Source organism: Typopeltis vanoorti, chromosome 8 (genome assembly GCF_054136105.1).
Source record: "Typopeltis vanoorti isolate ZY-2024b chromosome 8, IOZ_Tvanoo_1.0, whole genome shotgun sequence".
NCBI classification, from domain to species: domain Eukaryota; kingdom Metazoa; phylum Arthropoda; class Arachnida; order Uropygi; family Thelyphonidae; genus Typopeltis; species Typopeltis vanoorti.
This window is the reverse complement of record NC_143556.1, coordinates 1897701-1925178: the sequence shown is the minus strand read 5'-3', so window position 1 is coordinate 1925178 and position 27478 is coordinate 1897701. Positions and strand designations below refer to the sequence as shown.

At 37.6% G+C, this 27478-nt stretch overlaps 1 protein-coding gene across 4 annotated transcripts in view; it reads left to right on the top strand.

Moving 5' to 3' along the window:
- LOC150103677 (ras GTPase-activating protein raskol-like) overlaps window positions 1-27478 on the top strand; it is a 770313-nt gene that overhangs the window by 650374 nt on the left and 92461 nt on the right. For all 4 annotated transcript variants that reach the window (XM_090396487.1, XM_090396486.1, XM_090396489.1 and 1 more), the window contains one exon: window positions 5442-5667. In XM_090396487.1, the coding sequence (XP_090252613.1) occupies window positions 5442-5667 (226 nt within the window). The remainder of the gene's footprint in view (window positions 1-5441; window positions 5668-27478) is intronic.

Here is a 27478-nt window from a genome sequence, read left to right as displayed (position 1 = left end):
CTTTCTTACTCCACTGGAATCTATCCCACAAACTGGAAATTGGTCTATATCTCAAGAAGGGTGACAAGTCACAGCTGTCCAACTACCATCCCTATCTCGCTTACCTCAGTCCTGTCAAACATAATGAAAAAAATCATCAATTTCCAACTCCTACACTACCTTGAAGACACCCACCTAATAAATGACTGCCAATATGGATTCCATCGCTGCCAATCAATAGGAGATCTGCTCACATATGTTACCCATCTCTGGACAAATACTATGGAGAAGCTTGGCAAATCTCAAGTGGTTGCACTTGATATCTCCAACGCCTTTGACTGGGTCTGGCAAAAAGGCTTACTAAGCAAACTACCATCATATCATTTGGTCTGACACAGGATTTCTGTAGTTGGATTGCCAGCTTTCTGTCTGGATGCACACTGTGTGTGAAGATGGATGGCTCCCTATCTTCTCACCATTCAATTAATTCCTGGGGTTCCACAAGGTTCTGCCCTCTCACCAACCCTCTTCCTGCTTTATATATCAATGATCTACTTCAGTTGACCTCCAACCCAATACAAAGTTTTGCAGATGACAGCACACTACACTCCTCACTTTCATTTGATAAACCTTACCCTACATAACTCACGTCAACCTACAGAACATCAACCACCACCACCCTCAATTCCGGGGTTTTGGATAACCTCATCAATTTCAATGTTAATAAAACCCAGTTCTGTCCTATTTCCTATAAAAAAGAAACATTTTTTTTCCAGTATCCTTTTTGATGATACCTAAATTTCCAGACAGTTTGAGATCTCTTTACTTGGAATTATCCTCACATCAAACTTCTCCTGGCATAAACACGTCACAACCATTGCATCCTCAGCTTCAAAAAAACTAGGATTTCTCTTTCGCTCAAGACGCTCTTTTGTTCATCCCTGAACAGCTGTTAACATTATACAAATCACAAATTCACCCAACGGATTTGTGTAAAATCAAAATACTTAAATAAATAAATTCCGTGTGATGATACAGCGTTCCCCCCTTTTACGGGAGTTCACGGTACCATCTAGTCCCCCCAAATTTTATCCGGGCTCCGGAACCGGCATAGGCTGACGAATCAGACTTATGGCTGGGTCAGTATTCCTGACTGTAATCCGTGTGTGTCTTCAGGCCAGTTTGCTTGCTTGCGGGATGAAAAAATACCATATAAACTGGCAGAAAAAATCCTGCTGTCCATGCCCAAGACCGGCTAACTTGGCTATGGCTGAGGAAGATCCTTGAGCTCCTCATGTCATTGATGGGAATCGAATGTAGGATACTCCTTCCCCAGGCATATGGTTGCGAAGCACAAAGCCGCTAGGCTAACCGTGCGGGCATCAAAATACTTGACTCAATACAAAGGAGAGCAATTAGACTTATTAATGACCCATCTCTTACCAACTCTCCCCACCCCCCCACTTTCACACTGACATTTGGTTTCTGCAGTATGTATATTCTACAAATATTTCCATGGGAAATGCTCATCTGAAATAACATCAATAATTCCTCCATTCAGTACTAAGCTCGTTGGAACACGTGCAGCTGCTGCTCAACATCTCTCCACAGTACACCTAAAAACAAACAGAACAAGTTTCTTTTCCTCCTCCTTCATCCCTGCAACTGCTGCACTGTGGAACAGTCTCCCACCTACTGTGTTTCCCAAGGAATACAATTTACAGTCATTTAAATCAAATGTAAACAAGTTCCTCCTTTCCCAACCCACTACCTATACACAGTACTAATGTACTATAGGTTGACCAACCAACCTCTTGTAAACGGATACAACATTAAAAAAATAAAAATAAATAAAAATGAAAAAAAAAAGGTTTGTTGATGTGTAGAATGCATTTGAGGGGTAAATGGAACTGCTCAAAAGAGATGGCTTACATTTAAATGGATTTGGTGTGAATCAACTGAGCTGTTGCTAGAAGGAAGATAAAGAGTGATGTGAACAAGGTGTCACCAGAAGTCAGAAGTAATGTAAATGAGCAGGAGAGTAGATCATGTGAGAATAAAGTGTTTGGGACTGTAGATGAGAATAGTGTGAGAAATGAGAATGTGAGAGCAGGAATGAGATTAAGCAGGGAAACAGGAAGGTCAGAGGACATAGCATACAGAGAGTGAATTCTGGAAGCAGCAAGGAATGCATGTATGCTGATCAGCATAAGAATGGTATAACCTGGGATGCATAGGACTGGGAAGATATATGGTACAAAGATGAACAAGCAGGAGAAGGTGTGGAGAAGTCACAGGTGAATGGCATGGTTAGGACTGGCTCTAGACCAAGAAATGAATTACTGTGCTTATTTATGAATGCCAGGAATATCAGAAATAAGGGCAGTGAAATTGTTCCATTGATTGAGTTTATTTTTCCAAAAATAGTAAGTGAAACATGGTTGATGAGAATAATATCCTGATGGAAGTAGAAATTAAGAAGGATATTATATATATATATATATTTTTTTTTTTTTTCAGAATTCATTTTTACTCGGTTGGAATATTATGAAAAACCTTTAATGACTAATACCAAGAGATAAAAAGATGACAAGATATATTTAAAAAGATACTACTAGTTTACTAGTTTCGTTGAATAGATCAACATCCTCAGGTATCACAATCAAGAAAATATATAAAAAAATTACAGAGACTTAAAATTGTAATAACAGAACAAGTATAAAAAGACAGTAGCATGTTTGAAAAACAAATGCGAGTATGAGTTCCAAACAAACGTATACTACGTGCTATCGCGAGTGCGCCAGTACTGAACAGTAGCAACATGTGCATCAGAGAGATTGTAACTCAAGCTGTTGTTGATATGAGAGGAATCTAGAGAAATTTCCCTGGATTCAACAATCTTTCTTTCGAGTTCATCAAACTTAAAAAAACAGATTTAATGGCCAGTTTTGATATTGTTTCTCTCTTTACAAATGTACCTGCTCAAGAAGTCCTCAATCTTCTCAAGAACAAATTATCAAAAAAACTCTTTGCTCTTCTCTCCCATTGCATAAAGTCAGGATACTTCAAATATGATAATAAGATCTACTTACAAAACTTACAAAACTGTCTGGCTATGGGAAGCCCACTCTCTCCGATTCTCGCGGATATATTTCTCAATGATTTTGAAGAAAAAGCTATTAACTCCTTTCTCTTTAAACCAAAAGTGTGGTACCGCTATATTGATGATATTTTCCTCATCTGGGAAGACGGTGTCAATAACCTCTATTTATTTTTAGACCACCTAAACAAGTGCCATGAAAAAATCTCTTTCACCTTCGAACTGGAATCAGATGACTGCCTTCCCCTTTTTAGACCTCAAACTTACCAGATGTGCTGAGAGCATTAAATTCTCAATTTTTAGAAAGCCTACTCATACTGATATATACCTTCATGCTTCCTCCCATCTCTATTCCCCACAAAAATGTGGTATTATTTCCACCTTAGCTCACCGAGCCAAATCATTACTTACAGAAGAAACAGAAATTGAAAATGAACTCCTTTTTCTTAAAAAAACTTTCATTAACAATGGTTTCTCTCCAAAGAAAATTGACAAATTTCTTTCCCCCAGGCACTCAACTACTTCTGAAGATCCCTCTTCCCCCAGAGCCGTCATCTCCTTGCCTTACATCAGCTCTCTCTTACCAAAACTGGCCAAGATTCTCAAGAAATTTAACTTCAAAACTTGCTTCACTACGCTTCCAAAACTTCATTCATTACTTAGCAAACATAAACAGAAACATCTTCCTACTCAGTTTCCAGGAGTGTACAAGATTTTGTGTGATTGTGGAAAGCCATACTATGGGCAGACTGCCAAATCCATCCTTCTACGTTTAGATGAACACCATAGAGATATCTCCTATAACAGGACTAGAGCTAGTGCTCTCTCTAGCCATGTTCTCTTTTCAGCTAACTCAGACGAAGGCCGCCAACACATTGTAAACTGGACTCAAACTTCTGACATCCATGTGTGCTATGATGAACTCGAAAGAAAGATTGTTGAATCCAGGGAAATTTCTCTAGATTCCTCTCATATCAACAACAGCTTGAGTTACAATCTCTCTCTGATGCACACATTGCTTCTGTTTCAGTACTGGCGCACTCGCGATAGCGCGTAGTATACGTTTGTTTGGAACTCGTTCTGTTATTACAATTTTAAGTCTCTGTAATTTTTTTATATATTTCTTTGATTGTGATACCTGAGGATGTTGATCTATTCAACGAAACTAGTAAACTAGTATCTTTTTAAATATATCTTGTCATCTTTTTATATATATATATATATATATATATATATATATATATATTTGTGCATATGTGTGTGAATAGGAAGGGCAAGAAGGAAGTGATAGCGCTGTTGATAATAGTGGAGAAATTGTGTCCACACAAGTTGAGATCACCATCATCAATTGTTCTTGATGTACTACAGGATACAGGTCTTTCCAAGATTTTTCTACTTGGTCTTGTCCTGAAGTGCTCGTTGCCATACTACTCCAATGCACTTCTTAATTTATCCCTCCACCAGCTAAATGGTCTTTTACAGTCTTTTGGGGTCCAGTTCATTACCTCTGTAGTCCAACGTTCATCATTTCTTCTAGAAATGTGAACTGCCTATTGCCATTTTATGGTTTTCATATAGGTAATGATGTCTTTCACTCTGGTTATACCTGTTATCCATGTAATTTGCTTCTTATTTTTTCTTGTAATTCCTATCATACATATTATTATTATTATTATTATTAATACAGATGTCTCTTTGGGGTCAGAAGACTCATTGCAGGAGACCCTACATTGACATACTAACTATTATTCACACAATACCTATCATACTTCTCCTTAAACTCATCTACAGACGAAGCACTTACAATTATCTCTGGCAGTGTATTCCACACATTTTAACCTTTCAAGCAAAATATCTAGTCCTAACGCCCTTGTTAACCATACCATTACACAATTAATTTCCAGGGATGACTCCCTTGTTCTCTCCCTCCCTGCACTGTACAGAAAAAAGTCATCAGTATGAATCCTATAAAACCCTTTTAATAACTTATATGCTTCTATCATATCTCCTCTCTTATGCCTATCAGCTAGTTTTTGGAGCTCAGAGACCTTAAATGTATCCTCATAGAAAACATTCCACAGACTTGCAACAATCTTTGTCACTCGCCTCTGGATCCTCTCCACCACGTCTTCATCACCAAGGAATCCAGATGACCAATAGTCCATGCTTCTCTGAGTAGTCCTTAATTTTTGGATTTTCTGGGTAAGGCACCCAGAGAGCACCCTACCCTTATGTCTTCAGACATATGGGTAGGGTGCTCTTAAAGATATTATGGTTTTTACCAGGTGTACTCCATGTGAGTTTCACATGGAGTACATAAAATTTAGTTACATTATTTTCATATGTCTTTTTCATGTTTCAGGAATCTACTGCTGAGTCTATTGAGTACTATTCCTTCCTTCGCTCATCCAATTCTTTGGTGAGGTCTGAGTGTTCTGAGACACCATCCCATCAGCCTCTTGCCTTCAGCAATCCTATGTACCATTTCCAAGCAGCTCAGAATTTCTTCTGCTCAAAGACATCATCGTCTAGTTCGGTAATCAGTGAGAGCAATGAAAACATGTCCACCATTGGCCACCGTTGCATTGGTAAGAAGGAAACAAAACATACCATGCAATAATAAGGAATCAATTCTGAATAAATAATATGCATAAAATAAATAAAAATGAACTCATGTATATCATAGAAATATTAGGAAGATAATTTCCATTTTAGCTTAAGTTGAAGTGTTCATATCAAAAATTTTAATTAATACATTGCATCGAAGAATGGTTTTAATTTTTTTTTTTTATGTGGCTCTAATCTACAAAGCATTGTAAATTTAGGTGGACATTAGTACTGTAGGTGAGCAAAATATGTTTATATATATATATATATATATATATATTGTATTTTTATGTATTTCTTATATAATGAAGACTGCTCTAGAGACCAATCATAAGACTTTTTTTAAAGCCATGTAAAGCCTCCAATAAATAAGACACTAGTCTCAACACTGGGCAGTGCTAATTTCAACTTCCACTTATTGGAACTGAACAGGCTAGACTTCTTTCGAAATGTGCTGAGGCACTTTATTAGTGTTTCTTCCAGGGTAAAGCAGGCTTTATTCCTAGAATAAAGCCTGCTTTACCCAGGTGAAGATAAGGAAAGGTGAATGATTAAAAGGGAATGAAGAGGATGTATTTCAAGTATATGTACTAAGCACTCTATATGTAGTAAAGCAAGGAGACCAGATGGGATTTTGCCATGTATTTTAAAAGAAATGTACTAAGGAACTGATTATACTGTTAACTATGCCATTTAATAAAAGTCTTACAATTGGGCAAATTCATGATGAGGAGTGTAATAAGAGAAGAAATGGAAAAATTGGGAAGAACTCATATACAGAATTTGGCAGATGATGGTAATATTATTTATTTAGGCCAGCATGGACTTTTAAGGGATGGTCTTGTTTTAGTGAACTGGTTGCTTTTTTGTTATTATTATTTTGATGTTAAAACTACAGAGTCTAAGGACTCATTGTGGGAGGAACTCCACACAACTCACTGTCTCCACTACTTAATCTTTCATCTACACATGACACTATTTACCATCTACTGCCCACTAATAGCATTTTTTTTGTCTGATAATGGTGTGAATTCTTTGCTTGTATGTGAGATGATTGTAGATAGAAATTTTAAGTTCAGAACACATATTGTAAAGGTTGTGAAAATTGCTGCCAATATTGAGGAGAACATTGACCACATGAGATAAAAGTGTAGTGGTTTCATTGTGTAAAGCTTTGATCAGCCCACTTCTGGATGTCTATGCTCAGATCTGATCACCTGGATTTGCAGTGTATATGCCAGCCTGGTTGGCCAAGTGGTTAGCGTATCCGATCTCCAGCCAAAAGGCTGTAGGTTTGAAGCCTGCTGTGAGCATGGATGTTTTTGATTGTCTGTGAACATAACAGTGGTGGCAGTGGGCAGTAGATAGCGTTGGTGTAGATGATGTTGTGGTTTGCTGTAACTGGTGGATTGAATGGTGGAGACGGAGAGTTGTAGAGTAGGTGCCCTCCCTCAATGAGTCTTTGGACTCCTTGGAGGTGTCATGTAATAATAATGTATTCTTGGGCAGTGTGCAGAGGCAGATAAGAAACATTATATCAAGACTGTACACTGTTGATTATTAAAGTATGCAAACTATGTTGAAAAGTATTTACTGGATTGACGCTGAGGAGATTTTTCATAGGGTAGAAACAAGCTAAGGAACAAGAAAGTCTCTTATCCTTGGAAGTTGCAAAGGGAAGTAGCAAGTAAGAAGGTAAGAAGTTAGTGTATTGCATGGAGAGCGGTAGAGGCATGGAATGTATTGCCTGAGAGGGTGGTGAGAGTGCAAAAAATTGATGAGTTTAAAGAATGGTATGAGAGCCACTGTGTTGTCTAAGGTGGACCTCCGACAATGTGTCTTATGACTCCATAGGGTGCATGGAATCTTATTTATTTACTTTGTGTGCAAACTACAGAAAATGTAAGAGTGTACATATAAATGATTAAAAAGTATACATTAAAAGACAAAAATGCCATTTGCATAAAACATTATGCAAAAACATCAAATGTCAAATTTCACTCATCCAGTGACTATTATTATCATCATCATCATCATCATCAAATTCCTGCCATGTACCCTCAAGGGGTGTACAGGATATGATAGTACTACATGAAAAAAATTACATCATTACTAACTTCCTATCTACAATTTTCCTCCAAATCGGTCTGTTACTTGTCAAGACTTAAACATTGTCAGATATTATATTTCTATCGTCTAAGACACATTGTACCGTATCAATCCACCTATATTTTGGTCTTCCTCTGGGTCGTTTTCCTGCCAACCTGGCAGAGAACACTTGTTTTGCTAATCTTTCTTTGCCCATTCTGTTTAGGTGACCATACCACCTGAGATTAGCTCTGCTAATGCATTCCTGGATGTTGACAATGTTAAGTTCTTTCCTAATATCCTCGTTTTTAATATGATATTGCCATTGATGCCATCTGTTCACGCCTATAATCTTTCTCAGGACTCTCGTATCTGCGGTCTCTAGTCTTTGGTCGAGTGTTTTACTTCTGACCCACCTCTCAGATCCATAAGTTAAAACTGGTTTGAACACTGTCTTGTACACAGCTAATTTAGTGTTCCTACTAATTTCTCTCTTATTCCATATGAATTTATTCAATTGACTTCCTACCATACCAGCTTTGCTGATTCTGTTGTCTATTTCTATATTTAATTTACCATCTTCAGTAAAAATCGTGCCTAAGTAACTGAAATGTTTCACTTGTTCCACAGGTTCTCCATTCACAACACAGTTGACATTTTCAATCATTCTGCCTATTTTCATTGTATTTGTCTTTTTATTGCTGACCTTCATACCATATCTATTACAACAACTATTCAATTTAGTCAGAGAATCTTGCAGACTTGTAGCGGATTTATTTAGAAGTATAACATCATCTGCATAAAGCAAAGAGCTGACATTAACATCTCCAATTTTGATATCATTTTTAATACCACTTTCCTTCATAACGTGATCCATATAGATAATGAATAACAGAGGGGATAATGTACATCCTTGTCTCACGCCAGATTTAACATTAAACCATCTTCCTGTACTTCCTTCAATTCTAACTGCTGACTTACAACTCAAATAAAGACTAAGTATTGCTTGATATAATGCGCCACTGACACCATATAACTGTAGCGTATTGAATAGCTTCTCTCTTGGCACCTTGTCATATGCCTTTTCCAAATCGACAAATCTTAAATACAGATCTCTATTATATTCCCATGCTTTCTCGACTATTTGTCGTAAAGTGAAGATCTGTTCCTGACAGCCTCTATTGGGCCTGAATCCAGCTTGTTCTTCACCAAGCTTTTCTTCCACAATTCTTCTCAACCGTTTCTCAAGTATACTTGCATAGATCTTGCCAGGAACACTCAGTAGGGAAATACCTCTGTAATTCTCACATTCAGTTTTATTTCCCTTTTTATATATGGGTACTATGAGAGCTCTACTTCAATCATCGGGAATTTGTCCCTCTGTCCAGGCTTTCTGAACTATGCAGTGCAGCCACTGTAAGACTCTTATACCACCATACTTCAGCATTTCTGGTCGAATATTATCTACTCCTGCTGCCTTTCCACATTTCAAGCCTTTGATGGCTTTTTCTACTTCAAGTATGGATATGTATTCCTGACTGCATGCCTGGTCAGTGTTTTTTACCACTGTGCTGTCATCACTGCTTGTTTCATTTAGCAGTTTTTCAAAGTAATTACTCCATACTTCAAGGATATATTTTTCTCCCGTTTTCATGTCACCTTTATTATTATTTATTATTATTCCTGATACCTCCAAGGAGTCCGAAGACTCATCGCGGGAGGACATCCTCAACTGTCTCTACACCTTACCTCTACTATGAATCAACGCCATCTACCGCCCACCTCCAACACCACCACAACTAGTAATTTTTGTCTGTGAATTGCGTGTGTTCTGAAGGGCCGATTTGTATGTATGCGGGATGAAAAACCCGAGTTTCCGGGAGAAAAAACCCTGCTACCTCCGTATGATCATCTTATCATCTCTAACTCCTTTTACAGCACTCTTTCCTCCATTCCTAAGTTTCTTCAACAACCTCCAGAATATTTTGCCACCTTCTTGGTATTTATTTTCTATATTCTTGCCAAAGTCTTCCCATGATTTTTGTTTAGCTAGTTTTACACAGTGTTTAGCATTCTTGCATTTGTCTCGGTATTCTCTAAGAACACAAGCTGACTTATTTGACAGGAACTTTTGATATGCTTTCTTCTTTTCCTTCACTGCCTCTTTAACTTCCTGTGTCCACCAGGGAGTTGTGATTTTTTTATCCTTGCAGACAACCTCACCACATGCCTCTCTGGCAGAATCAATCAATGTTTCCTTCAGAGTTTGCCACTGAATCTCCAAGGTTTATTCCTGTTCTCAAACTCTTTCATTTTTTCTTCAATAATCTTTGTGTATTTTAGTCTGCAGTTCACATCTGAGAGCTGCTCAACTTTTATTCGCTTTAAAACTTTCTTACATGTTATTCTTTTCAATATGAAATTCAATTTTATCCTGCTCAAGACTAAATAGTGATCGCTTCTAATTTCAAATCCTCTGTACACTCTGGTGTCCTGCACCAGGGAGAAAACATCACTATCAACAATAACATAGTCAATGAGACTTTTCTTATTCCTTGCCTCTTCTCTACATGTGAATTTGTGCACATTTTTATGTTGGAACATGGTGTTAGTAATAACTAGTCCATGTGCTGAGCAGAAATCCAACAGGTATTTGCCATTATTATTAGCTTTATAGCTTTGCTCTTTTCTCCAAATTTTCCCAAAATATTTTTGTATGTCTCAGAATCATTTCCTACTCTGCTATTCAGTTCACCAACAAGGACCAACTTTTCCTTTTTCATTGTGTCAGTTGCTTTTTCTAAAGCATCAAAAAATTCCTCCACTTCTACCTTAGTAGAACCTTCTGTGGGAGCATAGGCACAAATAAGTCTGATTGTCCAGTTCCCCATTCTCATATTTGCCCACATTACTCTACTTGAGACTGACTGCCATTCAAGAAGATTAGCCTCGTATTTTGTGTTGAATACTACTCCTTCTTTTCCTTGTTTGTCATTTCCTGAATATAACATTTTGTATTTATTGCTCAGAAAGATCTCACCAGTTTTGGTCTTTTTTGTTTCAGTCACCCCTATTATGTCGATCTGGTACTTATCTAATTCCTCAGCTAGCTCCATTTCTTTGTCATTCAGGCTTCTTATGTTGATAGTACCGATCTTTAACTCTGGTGATGTTGAGTTGGGGTTTGTTTTCAGATTTGTTCTAGTAGCTGACTTTTTGCTGTTCGCCCTGGTTCCCTGGCAAACACAACGGGGGCCTTGTTCAACCGGGCGACGCCTCAGCCGGCATGAAATTTTGTCATGTCGTACCATCATTTTTTTTTTATTTTGGTTTAACCAATAAGAATACAATTTGGTCGGCTAACTCCCAAATTGCCAGCCCATCCTCGTTCGTTCAGTATCCAAGTAGATACCCAACAGTGACTAATATACTTTCATTGACTTCTTTTTTTTCATTTCATTGACTCAGGTACATATATTATTAATGTATTAAGCAGCATTGCAGAAGATGATCCATGGTTTGTGTTTCACTACATGAGCAGCTGTCATTATCTCTGTAGCCCCCATCTGGCCATATTTTGCTTTGATCTGCCCATTCTGGAATGAAGTCTACTCAATATCTTCCATCTCTGCTAGTCTAGATGTAAGCCAAAGGGAAGAGATTCATTTAAGTTCAGAGCCACTGGAGATTGTTCTTGCCACATTGTTGACCTTTGTAGTTTTTATGGAATCAACCAATGGTTCCAATGAGTGAATAAAACTTTTCCTTGATCTTAGCCTCTTATGTACTGCAACATGTCCATACAAAGTATGTCGTTCATCATTTGGTTGTTGTTTCTGCTCATATTTACTCTGTGTAGTCCTTCTGATGTGAGGAGGTGCAATACCAAACAGTGAGTGTAGATGGTCAATTTCTATAGGCTTAAGGCAGCCAGCAATATGCTGATATGTTTCATTAAGAACCTTGTCAATAATTTTGACATGTGATGATCTTTCCCAAACAGGGGTTGCATACTCGCTGTTGAAAAGCAAAGTGCCAGTGCAGAGGTGCACAGTACTTGTGAACTTGCACCCCCAATGAGATTATGTTAATCAGCACAGAATATTATTACATGTTTGAGTTTTAGCTACTGACTTCTCTATACTTACTTACTTACTGTCCCCTTCAGTTGGAGACGGGTTGAGTCTTCTATGTTTCCACAATGTCTTCTATGTCTCCATGAGCCTCGGATTTTTGCATAGCTGGTGAGCTGTCTATATGTTTGTAATCTGGAGTTGACCTTTATTGATATTATCCATTTAGTTCTTGGTCTTGTTTTTTTCCAGGGGCGAATGCTGGTCTTGAAATTCACGCTTGCTCTTATTATCATTCAAGGAGCGAGAGGTGTGATTGAAGTCTGATTAGCAGAATAATGAATTACTGACCATTTATTTAGAAATTTATGTACATTTAATCATACAAATACAACATTTATTTTACAAATGATATTCTATCCTTTTCAATTTAGCTACTTGAATACAAATTCTACCCTACGGTTCTTTTTTATGAACTGGTCAATAACATCGTCATAAAAAGCTGGTTGTAACTTAATTTTCCTAAGCAACATGCACACTTGTAAAGGCTGGCTGAAGCTCACTGGATAGAGCTACATTGACAGCGCATGGCCTATGTTTAAGCAACAGAGTGAGATGACGTGAAATGACTATGTACGTGCGTGAAATCACAGTGCTGCTGTGAGGACCTGGAAGCTCCTACAACTGAGCAAGCCAAGGTAGCTTTGACTAGAGAAACAAGCATTGGCCTTTGATACACAACGCAAAGTTCAATTATTGCCATGCAAGCTTAAGAGGCCTCCTGTCTACAAAAATAAAAGCCTAAATGGAATGCTTATAAATGCATGCATTTATTAACAAATAAATATTACTTCTTTCTCAATTAATGAGTTTGTGCAGCAAGCATAGCAAGCATGGAGAATTTGCACCTGCTTTTTTCGTTTTTCTTTTAATCTTGCATACAGAGCAAGGTTGGGTAGCCTTTTTGATGACATTCTCTCGACATGTTTGTACCATTGAAGTTGTCGTCTTTTGATCTTTTCTATTAATGAGTGTATATTTTAGGTCTTGTCCTACAGTTTCATTTGTTTTCTTTTCTGTCCATTTTGGACAGAAAATAAATTTTATTTATTTATTTTATTTTATTTATTTATTTTATTTTATTTTTGAGACATTTCATCTCGAAAGCCTCCAGTTTTTGTATCTCTATCTTCTTGAGTTTCCACGTTTCTGAAGCATATACAGTAACATGGTGGGTATTATAATTGCATTATATAATTTTATTTTTAGAGGTTTGGAGATGTTATCATTTTTCCAGATTTTTCCTAGCTTATTTAATGATGATCATGCAGTCAATATTCTATGTTTAATAGTGGTCATGGTATCTAAGTGTTCTGTTATTACTGTTCCTAAATAGTTTTACCTGTTCAATTGTTGATCCATTCAAGGAGAAGTTTACTTTTTCTTTGTTTTTCCCAATTATCAAGATTTTTGTTTTGTCTGTATTTATGATCATGCTGTATTTTAAAACCATATTGTTTAGTTTGGTTATTAGGTTCACCATTTTTCTTTTGTGTCCACTATCATTACAATGTCTTGTCTATATGTCACTTATAATTTAATGTCCTATCTAGCGTAACACCTAGGTAAGTTGGATTTGGATAATTGACCAATTTCACACCATTCCATTCTATATTCAACTACCTCCTCACCACCCTATTATCAAGATGGAAAAGACACATTTGGGTTTTACTACGATATGGTTTCAGTTGGTTTTCCTTAAACTGTAAGGATTTCAAGTTCTTGTGTGAGCTGCTTCTCAATGTTATCAAAGGATTTTGCTTGATAAGCTATTGCCTGGTCATCTGCATATAAAAAGTTTCTTGACTGTGGGTTCATAGGTTGGTCGTTAGTATATATATTGAAGAAGAAGGGAGATAGCCCACTTCCCTGAGGTAGATCATTTTTCTAGATATGTCATCTGCTCTTTTTTCCTTGAAAATCAACAAAGAATCTCCTACTGAACAGCAGTGACCTAAATATCTCCACTAACCAACAGCTGTTTGTCATGCTTAAATTTTGATAAGCTTTCTAAGATTTAGTGTGTCATATGCTGCTGCTGTCAGATCTATAAATACAGCTCCTGTTGCTAATCCCCCTTTCAAAGCCATCCTCGGTAAACTGTGTTAAGTTTAATACATGTCCAGTGCATAATCTTCCTGGTCTAAATCCTGCCTGTTCTTTTATCAGCACTATTTCTATTTCTGGACGTAGTCTATTCAAGATTAACATCTCATACAGCTTTAGCATTGTGCATAGGAGAGCTAGGCCTGTATCTCTTTGGATCCTCAGCAGGTTTAGGATAGGTATTACTTGCATTTGCCTCCATATGCTGAGTATTTTAGCAAATTTCTAACTAAAGTTGAAAAATTCTAACAACCACTCTGCACTTTTATCAGCACTTTCTCTATTTCTGGACTTAGTCTGTTCAAGATTAACCTCTCATACAGCTTCAGCATTGTGCATAGGAGAGCTATAGGCCTGTAACTCTTTAGATCCTCAGCAGGTTTACCCAGTTTCATGATGGTTATTACTTTTGTTTGCCTCCATATGCTGGGTATTTTAGCAAATTTCTAACAAAAGGTAAAAGATTCTAACAACCAGTCTGTTGCCTTTTCTCCCAGATTCCTTAGTATCTTGTTTCTGATATCATCTATACTGGTAGCTTTTCCTGGTTTTAAGGCTTTTAATGCATTTTCTAGGCACTCTTTAGTAAATGGTACTTTGAAGAGATTATTTCTGAATCCCTAATTTTTTTAATGCAATCTTTAGGTATTTTTCCTTTGGTTTACCATTTAGAGATAGCTGAGTTGCAATTTGGTTTGCATTTATATTAACTTCGGTTGCTGCTGTTGTGGGGATCACCAGATAATTTTTTGAGTAAAAGCAAGGCTTTCATGCTACTATGTTTCATATCTAAGCTTTTCATTTTTATTATTATTATTATTATTATTATTATTACCACGGGCTACTCCAGGAGTCCTTAGACTCATCAAGGGAGGCCCTAAACATCATGTTCATACAGCTGTTCAACATTCTCACAGTATCTATCATACCTTGCCTTGAACTCGCTCACTGTCATAGCACCCACAACAGACTCTGGCAGCTTATTCCACTCATTTACCACTCTAAAAGTAAAGAACCCAGCTCTAACACCCCTGCTAACCACGCTCTTGCCCAGCTTCCATGGGTGTCCCCTAGTTCTCCCACCACCAGTCCTGATCTCAAAAATATCATCTGAATTAATCCTATAGAATCCTTTTAGCAATTTGAATGTCTCAATCATATCTCCCCTTTTTCGCCTATCAACTAGTTTCTGCAACCCACAAATCTTCAACCTGTTCTCATATGGTTCATTCCATAGACCTGCTATCATCTTAGTCACTCGCCTCTGGATCCTCTCAACCTCCTCCCCATCAAGAAGGAACCGAGGTGACCAAATCTGGGCACAGTAGTCGAGATGAGGTCTTATCAGGGCTCGGTACAGAGGTACAATAACTTGTTTTTCTCTGCTCGTCAAGGTATTTTTCAACAACCGAGTGAGTTGATGAGCTGATTTAGCTACTTTCGCAATGTGCCCCCTAAACTTCATCTCCCTATCCACCAACACTCCCAAGTCCCTGGCCTCATCAATCTCTTGGAGTACAGTTCCACCATTGTGGTATACTGCTGCTAATCTTTTCACTCCGAAATGCATAACCTTACATTTTGTCACATTAAATTGACATCCATTCTCCTTAGTCCAGAACTCCAATCTATCTAAGTCATCTTGCAAGACTTTGACATCTTCTGCATTCACTATCGCCCTACCCAACTTTGCATCATCAGCGAACAAATGAACTGTCCCACTTAGACCATTCCCTATATCGTTAATGAACAGATTAAACAGCAGTGGTCCAAGAACAGAACCCTGTGGCACACCACTAGTCACAGGCCGTTTTTTGGACCCTACTCCTGAATAAACTACTCTTTGATATCTCTCCATCAACCACCCAGCTATCCATCTCACCAACCCTATATCCATTCCCATATGTTGTAGTTTACGGATTAGAATTCCATGTGGTATCCTGTCAAACGCCTTTGCCAGGTCCAGCAGTATCACTGTAAACCCATTTCCCTTATCCAGTTCAGCCGTCACCTTGTTATAAAACTTGAGCAAGTTACTGAGGCATGATCTACCCTTCACAAAGCCATGCTGTCCTCTGTACAGTATCTCATTTTCATCAATCCATTCCTGTATTTTTCCCTTGACTACTTTCTCCAAGACCTTGACAACGACTCCTGATATGCTGATCGGTCGGTAATTTGCAACCATAGTCTTGGATCCTCCTTTATGCAGTGGAACTATTTTCCCCTCTTTCCACGCCTTCGGGACTAAGCTAGACCTGAGACTCAGATTAAACAACATGGTCAAGGGCACTGATAATTCATTAGCCGCTTCATGCAAGACCCGTGCCGGTATACCATCCAATCCCACAGATGTATTCACATTAAGGTTCTGTAATAGACTATTCACCTCCACTTCATTCATCACAATTCCCATATAAACTAATGGTTCCTTCATTTTTTCAACGTCACCACCTGGATGATATACTTTTGCAAAGTGCGCGCTCAGTAACTCCACTATATCGACTGGTTCAGTGAACTCTTTACCATCGTCATTCCTTAAAATCATTTTGCCATGTACAGTTTTTTTCTTGCTTGCAGCATATTGAAAGAACTGTTTGGGATTCTCTTTTGCTTGCATAGCTAGTTTCCTTTCATAATCGGCTTTTGCTGTTTTTACCACACTCATTACCCTTCTAGCCTGTTCTTTATACCGTTCGTGTGCCTGCAGGTCACCCCTTTCTTTAAATTCCCTCCATAGTTGTTTCTTTTTTTGCAGCTCAAGCTTAATGGTGTTATTCATCCATTTAACCCCTCCTTGTTTCACTATTCGGACCTTAGGTATACAATCAGCCATAACCTCCTGTAAATGCTCTTTGATCACTTCCCATGCTCTATCGACGTCCAGCGCTTGCAGTTGTACATGCCATGGCACTGATCCAAGCAATCTCCTAAGCTTGTCATACTTGCCAGCACGGTAATTCCACATATACCCTGTCTTAATCACAAATTTCACACCCTTAGCCACCTCCCAGGTCAAGACCTTATGATCACTCTCACCAATAGGTGGCAACATGGTCATATTCATTACAGTCAAATTCTCAGATACTATTACCAGGTCAAGCACTCTCACACCCCTAGTATTTTCAATTACATGCTGTTTCAGATAGTTATCCCTTAATAATTGAATAAAATCCATTTCCTTCCTCACATGTGTCCTCTCCTCCTTCCAATCAATGTTACCATAGTTGAAATCCCCCATAATAATTACCCTCCTTCCACTCATTTCATCAATTTGTTTATGCATACCATCTCCACCATCTATTCCATCACCTGGTCTATAGCAGCACCCAACTGTATATTTTATTCTGCCAGTATCAATCTCACACCAAATAGCCTCAAATGAGCTCCTTTCACTATCCTGCAATACTTCAATTCTCCTTGGCTGCAGTTCATCAGCTATCATCAATAATACCCCTTCCCCAATTTTATTCTCTCTGTCCCTCCTAAACATACTATAACCTACACATTCTATCCCACTAACTATATCATCTTCCGTCAGCCATGTTTCACTAATGCCAATAACCTGTGGCCAGGAAGAGCCAATCAAGGCCAAAAATTCTTCCTTCTTGTTCCTAATACTCCTGGCATTAGTATACATGAATTGCAGTGTTCCCTTTGTCCCACCCCTATCTTGATGCGTTATTCTAAATATCCCATTCCCATTTTTTGTCCTTATTGCTGGCTCAGGTACATTATATACATTTTTACACTCAACTGTCTCACTGATGTCTGGATATCCACTTCCCCCCCTCCTTGGTAGTTCTAGTTTCCCTGGTTCTGCACATCCATTTTCACTTCATTCAGCAACACTTTTTCCAGTCTCCGCACACCAAGTCCATTCAAATGCAGTCCATCCATCTTGTATAAGTCCTTTTGCCCATCAAACTCATTCCACACGTCCACAAATTCCACACCACACCGTCCGCATAACCTGCGCATAATATCATTTGCGATTATGGCCCTCCTTCTAAACTCCTCTCTGTCATACCGCGGTAACAGACTCACCATTCTAACTCTGTCACTCTTTTCTTTCGCTACCTTTAACAATACTTTCAAGTCCTCTCTCATAAAACATTTATCACCTTTCAATTCATTCGTACCAGCCACAATTGTTATTTCTTTCACCCTCTGTTTTTGCACTCTAATGCTCTCACTTACATCCTTAAATTTCGCACCCAGTAAGTACGATTTAGTTACACTCCCATCTATTACTCCTCTTAATAACGAGTCACCATACAATACTCTCTCCTTCATTTCGGAAACTCGCCCACGCTGTTTATTTCCGTTAGCCGAATCACTCTGGAAAGAGTTTTGCAGGTGCTCTAATTGCCGCTGTGCATCTTGTATCACTGTGCGCAGCCTAGCGATCTCACTTCCTACAAATAATTCCTCATTTTTTTTATCATTCAAACCATTTTCTCTTTCTGTATAATTGCTCTCACTCTTTCTTAGATCACCGCTCACATTGCCATCTTGTACACCGCAATTCCCTATCAAGCCACTATTTTCACTCGCATTCTGGCTTTCTTCAACCATAACTGTCTCACAACCTGACACATACTTCGACTCCTCACTTTGCATACACTTTCTACACATTCTCCCACCACTATCACTTTCAACCCATACTCCAGACTCATTCGGGAATGCATACATTCCACACACATCACATTGGACAAATTCTCTCACATTATAGTTTTTGAACAATGGCGTCGTATTTTTGGACGCCATTATCTTACGTCGCATTGGCGCCGTATTCAAATATATGAAACGTATCGTTAAAGACTAAATTAATTTACGGAATTTACACCAAAATCACACAGATACAACAAGCTACCAAATTTAGACAATATTACGTTATGATTTTTAACATTTATTCTAATTTCCATTCAAAATTGTACTTAGCTTTCGGGAGCTCCCTGAAAATACGACCGTTCCCCTGGCCCTCTCTTTTCTCTGCCCATTGTCAACTTCTTTTTTCAGATAGTGCAGTTATATGTGCCTCTCCTGTGTCAACTGTTTCTGATGAAAATGGATCTTTATCATAAGTCGCAATATTTTTCATATATTTCCACATTCTGTTCTGTAAAACCTGGGATATAATATGTTCTACAACTTCTTGGGATGTGTCTGGTAGCAGACCGTCTTTGATGAATGTTCCATAATTTTCTGGAACTGGGTGAAATGTTGGACAAGTTTATGTCTAATTCTCTTGAGAACTGTTTCCAGTTAGCTTTTTTTTTTAAATTAAAGCATCTTCTAAGTAAGATCTCCTTAAGTCGGACTGGTGGGAAAACTTGCAGCATTATTGGTCTATGTTGTGAACTTGGGATTGGTACAAGTACCTGTTTAGTGCACAGATTAGCTATTCTATTACTAACAAATCCAGTGTCTGGTTATATCCTCTTTTCCATCTTCCACTGTTAAATGATGATATCTGTTTAAGATCATGTATAAGACTCATTTGATTACTTTCAGCCCACTGTTCAACTAACTCTCCATCCTGATTTGTTTCACTATAGCCCCACTGTGTGCTATGACTATTAAAGTTGCCTATAATAATAGCAGATTTCCTTTGTGTCAAATACTGGGCATTTCAAAAGCAAAGGTTATACTAGGTGGTTTATATACTGAGAAAAAATTGATGTTACCCAGATCTATTCCAAGGATTTCTATGTTATTTTGGTTTGTGGTTAGGCATCCTGTAACCTGGAGCTCCTGCCAAGTGAAAACAGCACTTACATATTTTTCATGGGATATTTCTTTTATGAGCTTCATTTCAGAAATTTTAGGTCTGGCTTGTTGAAGTCTTTTGTGTGTCTCCTGTAGACATAAAATATCACATTTTTGTTCTTTACACATTTTTGCAATAGGATCTTCTTTTATAGAAGACAGACCCTCTATATTGTGTGAGATGATTGTCAGGATCGGTTCCCATAAGGGCCATTGAGTTTTAGTCATTGTGTCTCTGATAAAGAGGATGCTAGTAGCTATAAAACTGTAGAAAACTATACTATACTATACTATACTGTAGATTGCTGGCAGCTGCTTGTAAACAAGCCAACAGGGAGCACAATGTGAATGCTTCCGCTATGATGCCCTATAGAGTCTTATGACCTTCATAGAAACATAGAAATCCTCCATGGAAATTACTTCTGATCAGAAAAAATTTCCCCCTGGAAGATTATCTGCCAAATCTGACATTCCACATTCCATCCATCCATAGTTTCATTGGACTCCATCCATCTCATTTAGGATCCACTACTTCTCTTTTTCTAGGAACTTTATTTTCTATTACTATTTTGAGAATCCTTCTTTCATTCTTTTGATGTGTCCAAAGTATTTCAGCTCTTTTTCTATTAATACTCTAAAGGAGTGTTAAAGTTTTATCTATCCTTTTAACCACCCATCCGTTTGTCCATCTTTCAGTATATGAGATCCTCAAGTCTCCCATAACACCATGTCTCAAAAGTAGCTATCCTTTTCCTGTCGGACTTCTTTAGGTTCCAAGTTTCACATCCATAAGTCTACTGAGGGAAAAAAAAAAGCTGCATCTAGATTCCTCAGTTTTTTCCCCCCATAGAGATAAATCATCCATCCTTCCAGATTTTAGGTAAGTCCCTGCTGTTGTTTTAGCCATTCTTAATCTTCTTCTGAACAGCAATTCTTCACATTCATGATGGATCCCATGTGCTCGAATTTTCTGACTTCCTCAATTATTTTTTGGTTAAGAAACACTTGTTTCCCTTTGAGAACTATAATCTTTATCTTGCTAGGGTTGAGTTTAAGTCCTCTGTTCTTGCTAATCTCATCAACTCTGCCAAGGATTTGTTCTAGTTCTTGCAAAGGAATACTGTATCATCAATGTACCTCAGACTGCTGACCCATCTGCTATCTATCCCAAATCCTGTCTTAAGCTCATCAAATTTTACACATATGATTAGTATAGGTATTAAACAGGAGAGGAGAGGAGAAAGTAGGCATCCTTGCCTAACTCCACCATCTACCTGAAACCAATCACTAATTCTAATACCTTTTTCTTACTATGGATTCTTGCTCATTATAAAAGTTAGCTATTGGCCTGGTCATGCATTGAGAAAAACCCACTGTATTCATTACCTCCCACAATTTAACATGCTGAACACATTAAAAGCTTTGGAGTAGTCTGAATAGATTATGAAACACATTACCAAAGGGACTGTGACCTATTTATACTTCTCAATGATCTGTCTAAGGCACTAGATCTGATTTCTAGTATCCTTGCCTTTCCTGAAACCCACTTGTTTCTCAAGAACCTCTACCTCAACTTTAGCCTCAATCCTTTTAGAATGATTTTTAATAAAATCTTGCTTCCAACATATATTAAACTAGTTCTTTGCATTATCTGCAAACAGCTGCTTATCTCCAAGTAAGCCTGTCCAATATCAGTAACACGCATAAGTTAAACAATAATGGCCCAAAACATATCTAGAGCATTCTGACAGTGACCTTCCTCTTTTGGGATATCACTCCCCTTACCCCATACACAGCCCACTGATACCTATCTGACTGCCTTATATTCTCATCTTTTTGAATTGCTTGTTTTCTCTCTCTGTTTTGTCACTAATGATGTACTATTCATTTCAGTATGAAATATTTTCATACTGAAATTTTTCTATTTTCTACATCTTTTACTATTTTCAACATCTTTTTTCTTTTTATTTTCTAGAATATCTGATTGAGTGGAGCATAAAGGATTACTTACCACACTGCCATTTTGTGGTATCTACCTAAGCTAACTTGCCTTTCCTTCATGGTTACACGATCAGAATTCATTATAAAAATTATGGAAACAATTAACGTGTTAGAATAAAACTTCATTTTAATATAAACCTAATTTGCCTGTTTTCTCTCTGGTTGTTCATTGTATATTATGGTGCATGTTTTCCCTTCTTCCTCCACAGTAATGACTTTCAATCATTATCTTCAAATCCATAGTTATGCTAATGACAATAAACTCAATTCCTCTTTTGCTATTCAACAAAGTTTGCAGTGAAAAATGATTTTGGGCTCTAAGATCCTCCATAAGCAATGTCTTAAACACTGACCTTTCCCTTCTCCAATGGAATGAGGATAATCTGTTGAAATTCAACTTTATTAAAACACCATCCTGTTTTATATGTTGAATTTTTTCTTGACAATTATTCATAAGACTATTACACTTTTTTATAAAATCTTTATCAAGTAGCTTTATTTTTATCCTCCTACATGTTTTGCCAATCTGTTTCTATTGGCATCCTCAGGGAATACAAATCAGTAAGCACAAAATGAAGGTTACAGACTAGGTTATAACCGATGGTTCTAAATCATACAAAAAATTGGTATTGTGCGTGACAATGTGCGTGTCTCGTTAACGTGATTTATTCGTGATGACTCATGACGTAATTGTTATGAAAGTTCATTTCTTTGATATTTAATGATCTGATAAAAGTTTTCCAAATTTCTGGTAAAATTAGACCTTGATTCTTGTTTAGGTTTTCAGTTTTATGGACGACTGTAGCTGCTTCTTTAAAGGTTCTTGAATGGTAGTTATCTTCTATGTATGGCATAAGGCTCTTATCCCACTCAATGTGATGGTTAGTAGAGGCAAAGTGGCATGAAAGGCCTGAAATGTCTTGTCTGTTATTTCTGACATATCCTATGTGTTCTTTCTTTCTCGTTTCGAAGCTTCTAGATGTCTGACCTACGTAACTACTGTCAGAGTGGCATTCAAACCAATCAATACTATTCAGAAATTTTTAAGATCACCAAAAGATCCTCACCAATTCTACAAATACTCTGGAGTATATAATATTCCTTGCTCATGTGGTATTAGTTATGTAGGTCAAACATCTAGAAGCTTCGAAACGAGAAAGAAAGAACACATAGGATATGTCAGAAATAACAGACAAGACATTTCAGGCCTTTCATGCCACTTTGCCTCTACTAACCATCATATTGAGTGGGATAAGAGCCTTATTTCATACATAGAAGATAACTACCATTCAAGAACCTTTAAAGAAGCAGCTACAGTCGTCCGTAAAACTGAAAACCTAAACAAGAATCAAGGTCTAATTTTACCAGAAATTTGGAAAACTTTTATCAGATCATTAAATATCAAAGAAATGGACTTTCATAACAATTACGTCATGAGTCATCACGAATAAATCACGTTAACGAGACACGCACATTGTCACGCACAATACCAATTTTTGTATGATTTAGAACCATCGGTTATAACCTAGTCTGTAACCTTCATTTTGCGTACTGATTTGTATTCCCTGAGGATGCTAATAGAAACAGATTGGCGAAACATGTAGGAGGATAAAAATAAAGCTACTTGATAAAGATTTTATAAAAAAGTGTAATAGTCTTACCATCCTGTTTTATTTCTCATAAGTAAGATGTACCACTATCCCCGTAATTTTGATAATATTCCAATTGCCTGTTTGGTCAGAATTTTTTTTATTCAACTGATCTACATTTCTAGTCATTCATAGGACAAAAATCTCTTCATAAATTTAATTACCTGTGCAACTTCTAACACTACGTATAGATCTAAAATCTACTCATCTTTAGAATACTGTTATAACATTAGGAGTGTTGTAACAAAAACTTTCCAAAGAATGCTTGATGCTGTCCAGAACAGAGCAGTCTATTTAACAGATAACCATTCTCTCACAGATTATGAGAAAGTTACTGCTCTGTTCCTATTTTCTTTTCTATAGTAATTTTCAAGGGTGCTGCACAAATGAACTGACTTCCACCATTTTTTTATTATTATTATTATTACCCCAAGTAGTCCAAAGACTCATCGAGGGAGGGCACCTACCCTACAGCTCCGTCTCCACCACTCAATCCACCAAATACCATCATCATCATCTACACCAAAGCCATCTACTTCCCACCACCACCACCACCAGTATTTTCACAGACAATCACAAACATCCATGCCTATGGTGGGAATCGAACCCACAGACTTTTTGGCCAGAGAGCAGATACGCTAACCACTCAGCCAACCAGACTGGCATCATTAAATCAACCCTAGGAATCTGTTTGTGTTTCTTAAAACACAAACAGATTCCTAGGTTTGATTTAATAATAAAAGGATTAATAGATGGCAAATTAAATATGGAAATAGGCAACAGAATTAGTAAAGAGCTGGTATGGTAGGAAGTCAACTGAATAAATTTATATGGAATAGGAAAGAAATTAGTTGAAACACTAAATTAGCTGTACACAAGACAGTGTTCAAACCAATTTTCACTTACTCATCTGAGAGTTGAGTTAGAAATAAAGCACTTGATCAAAGACTGGAGACCTCTGATATGAAAGTTCTGAGAAAGATTAGTGGAATCAACAGATGGCAGTATCACATTAAAAATGCAGATATTAGGAAAGAACTTAACATTGTTAGCATTCAGGAATGTGTCAATAGAGCTAATCTCTGGTGGTATGGTCACTTAAATAGAATGGAGAGGGAAGATTAGCAAAACAAGTATTCTTTGCCAGGTTGGCAGAAAAATACCCAGAGGAAGACCAAGATGTAGATGGATTGATACAGTAAAAAGTACCTTAAAAGACAGAAATATAAGATCTGATAACATTGGAGTCTTGACATATACAGGAATACCTTGATTATCGCGGTTATTGTTGCCACGAAAAATACCGCAATAATCGAATCCGCGATAATCGGGATAAATAATGCATGTAAAATGGGTGATCAATGCCAAGGATTTTTCAAATCTATTAATTAAATTTTATATATCAAGTAAAAAAGAAATGTGTTAAACGTGTTAAGTAAAAAATGAAGGTTCATTGAGGAAAACAAGATTATTCTTTAATCTTTATTTATATATAAGAAGTACATACAATTATTCTTTCTTGGATAAAAATTGGTATTGAGTTGTCTGATGGAATTTTTTCTTTCGTTTTTCTTCGTATAAAACTCGATAGTAACAGATGGAATTTTCAATTTCCTGACCAACTTTCAGTGATCGCTCGAGATTGGGATCGCCGTCCAAGATTTTTTTCTTTAAAATTTTCAGCAATTCTAAACATTTCATCCATTTCTTTGAGGGTAAATTCCTTCGGTGCCAAGTCAATTTGTTTGTCATTATCATCGATTTGAGCATTGTAAGCATGTTCTTTCTCGAGGTTAATTAGGTCTTCATCATCCAGCTCCTTATCATGTGACTGAAGCAGGTCCTGAACATTACCTTTTTCAATTTCTTTTAGTCCTAGATCGAAGCCCTAGAATTTGCAGCGTGGTCTAAAATATGGCGAACAGAAGAGAGTACGGTCTAAATAAATTTAGACCGTACTCTCTTGCAATTTTGGCTTTGGTTATGCCTGCTTCACACTTATTTATCATATGCAACTTATCTTCTAAGCTGATCACTCTACGTTTCTTCTTGATAGATGTAGACTTAAAATCATCCTTGTTTCTTTTAGCATTCATTGTAGGGGTAAATAAGAAGAGAAATAAATATCCACATGTACTTCAGGCAAAGGCAGACAGTTACTGGTGAGCGGTGAGCAGGCGTTGTCGGATAAAAACGAAGCGTTACAAGAGAGCGATACCTGGAGAGTGGCGACTCGAACTGGTTGCATACGTAGTGGGCTACATCTTGCAGCCGCGATAATTCGAATTTGGAGTGCAACATTTGGAATTTTGGTATCAAATTATAAACCTCGATAAAGCGAGAATCACGATAATCGAGGTATTCCTGTAATAGATTAATTTGTAGGAAAATTGTTGATTGGAAATTAGTAATGGTGTAACTTTTTCATGTAGTTATATCGTAATGTGTAGTTCTATCATAAGTGGGATGTTGCTACAGACCAAGGAGCACAGAGGGTGGGGACCACGAGATGTTGAGCCAGTTGAGCATGGCAAGTGCAAGAAGAATGATTGTTATGGGAGATTTTAACTACAGCAGTATAAATTGGGGAGAGGAACATGCATGTAGCAATAAGGGAATGGAATTTCTAGAATTCTTGAGGGACAAATGTCTTAGGCAACATGTGACAGAGGGAAAAAGAGGTTTAAGAGTTTTGGATTTGGTTATAGCATCAGAAGAGTTGATAATAACTGAGATGACATCTCTCCCACCAGTTGGCTTTATGGTTTTGACTTGAAAAATGAATAGACATGCAGGAGTATCAAAGAGACGGGAATGTATGTGGAATTATAAGGCAGGTGATTATAATAGTCTTAGACGTCAACTTGGGGAAGTTTCATGGAGGGAGGAATTGGAAGGCCGGGATATCATTAGTGCATGGGAAATTATGAAAGAATATTTGTTAGCAGCAATGGTAAGTTGTATACCATGAGTGAAGAAGAGGACACAATTTGGAGTAAAGTGGATGACAAACAATATTAAACAGGAACTGCATGCAAAAAAGAGGCTATGGAAGAGATATAAGCAGACAGGTGAAGAGAAGATGCATGAAGAATATAAGACACAGGCCAGGAGAGAGAGTGTTTAGTATGGTAAGGAAGGTGAAACTGGAATATGAGAAAAGATTGGCCCTTAGATCCAAAGAAAATCCTAGGGAATTTTTTAGCTATGTAGCCAGTAGGAGGAGCAATGAATGTGGAAGAATGACATTGTGGGATAAAAATGGGAATAGAGTGACTAATGCAGAGGACATAGTGGAATTGTTCAATGAACACTTTATTGGAGAATTTCATCCTGGAGGAGTCAGTTTTAATGCTAGAGGGATAGAGCAGGTTCGAGGTTTAGAGGTGCAGGAGGAGAGTGTGTTCCAAATACTGAGTGCTCTGGATGTGAATGAAGCTTTGGGACTGGATGGTATTTCACCACGAGTTTTGAGAGAATGTGCTAGGGAACTGACAGTGCCTTTAACCTGGCTTTTCAATGAAAGTCTGGCTTCGGCAAAGGTGCCCAGGGAATGGAAGGAAGGTAAGATAGGGGCGGTAGCAGACTGGAAGTGTCTAATTATAGGCCAGTTTGTGTCATCAGTAGTTAGTAAGATCTTGGAGAAAGTAGTGAGGGACCGTATACAGCATTTGGCAGATGAGGGTAATGTTATCTGCGAGAGTCAACATGGATTTGTGAAGGGGCGCTCTTGTTTTAGCAATATGCTAGCCTTTTATAATAAAGTTACAAGAGTATTAGATGAGGAAAAGGCATATACTGCCATTTTCTTAGACTTAGCAAAGGCATTTGACAGGGTGGCACATGATAAGCTGATATTCAAGTTGCAGCACATGGGTCTGGATGTCAGAGTGGTCAACTAGATTCAGGATTGGCTGTCCGAAGGAGCCATGACAAGAGGCCATCCCTCAAAGTTATGAAAGGAAACTGTGAGAAAGAGGATGAGGAGTGGTTGAACCATGGAATGCAGTGCCTGACAGAGTGGTGAGAGCGAGAATGGTCAA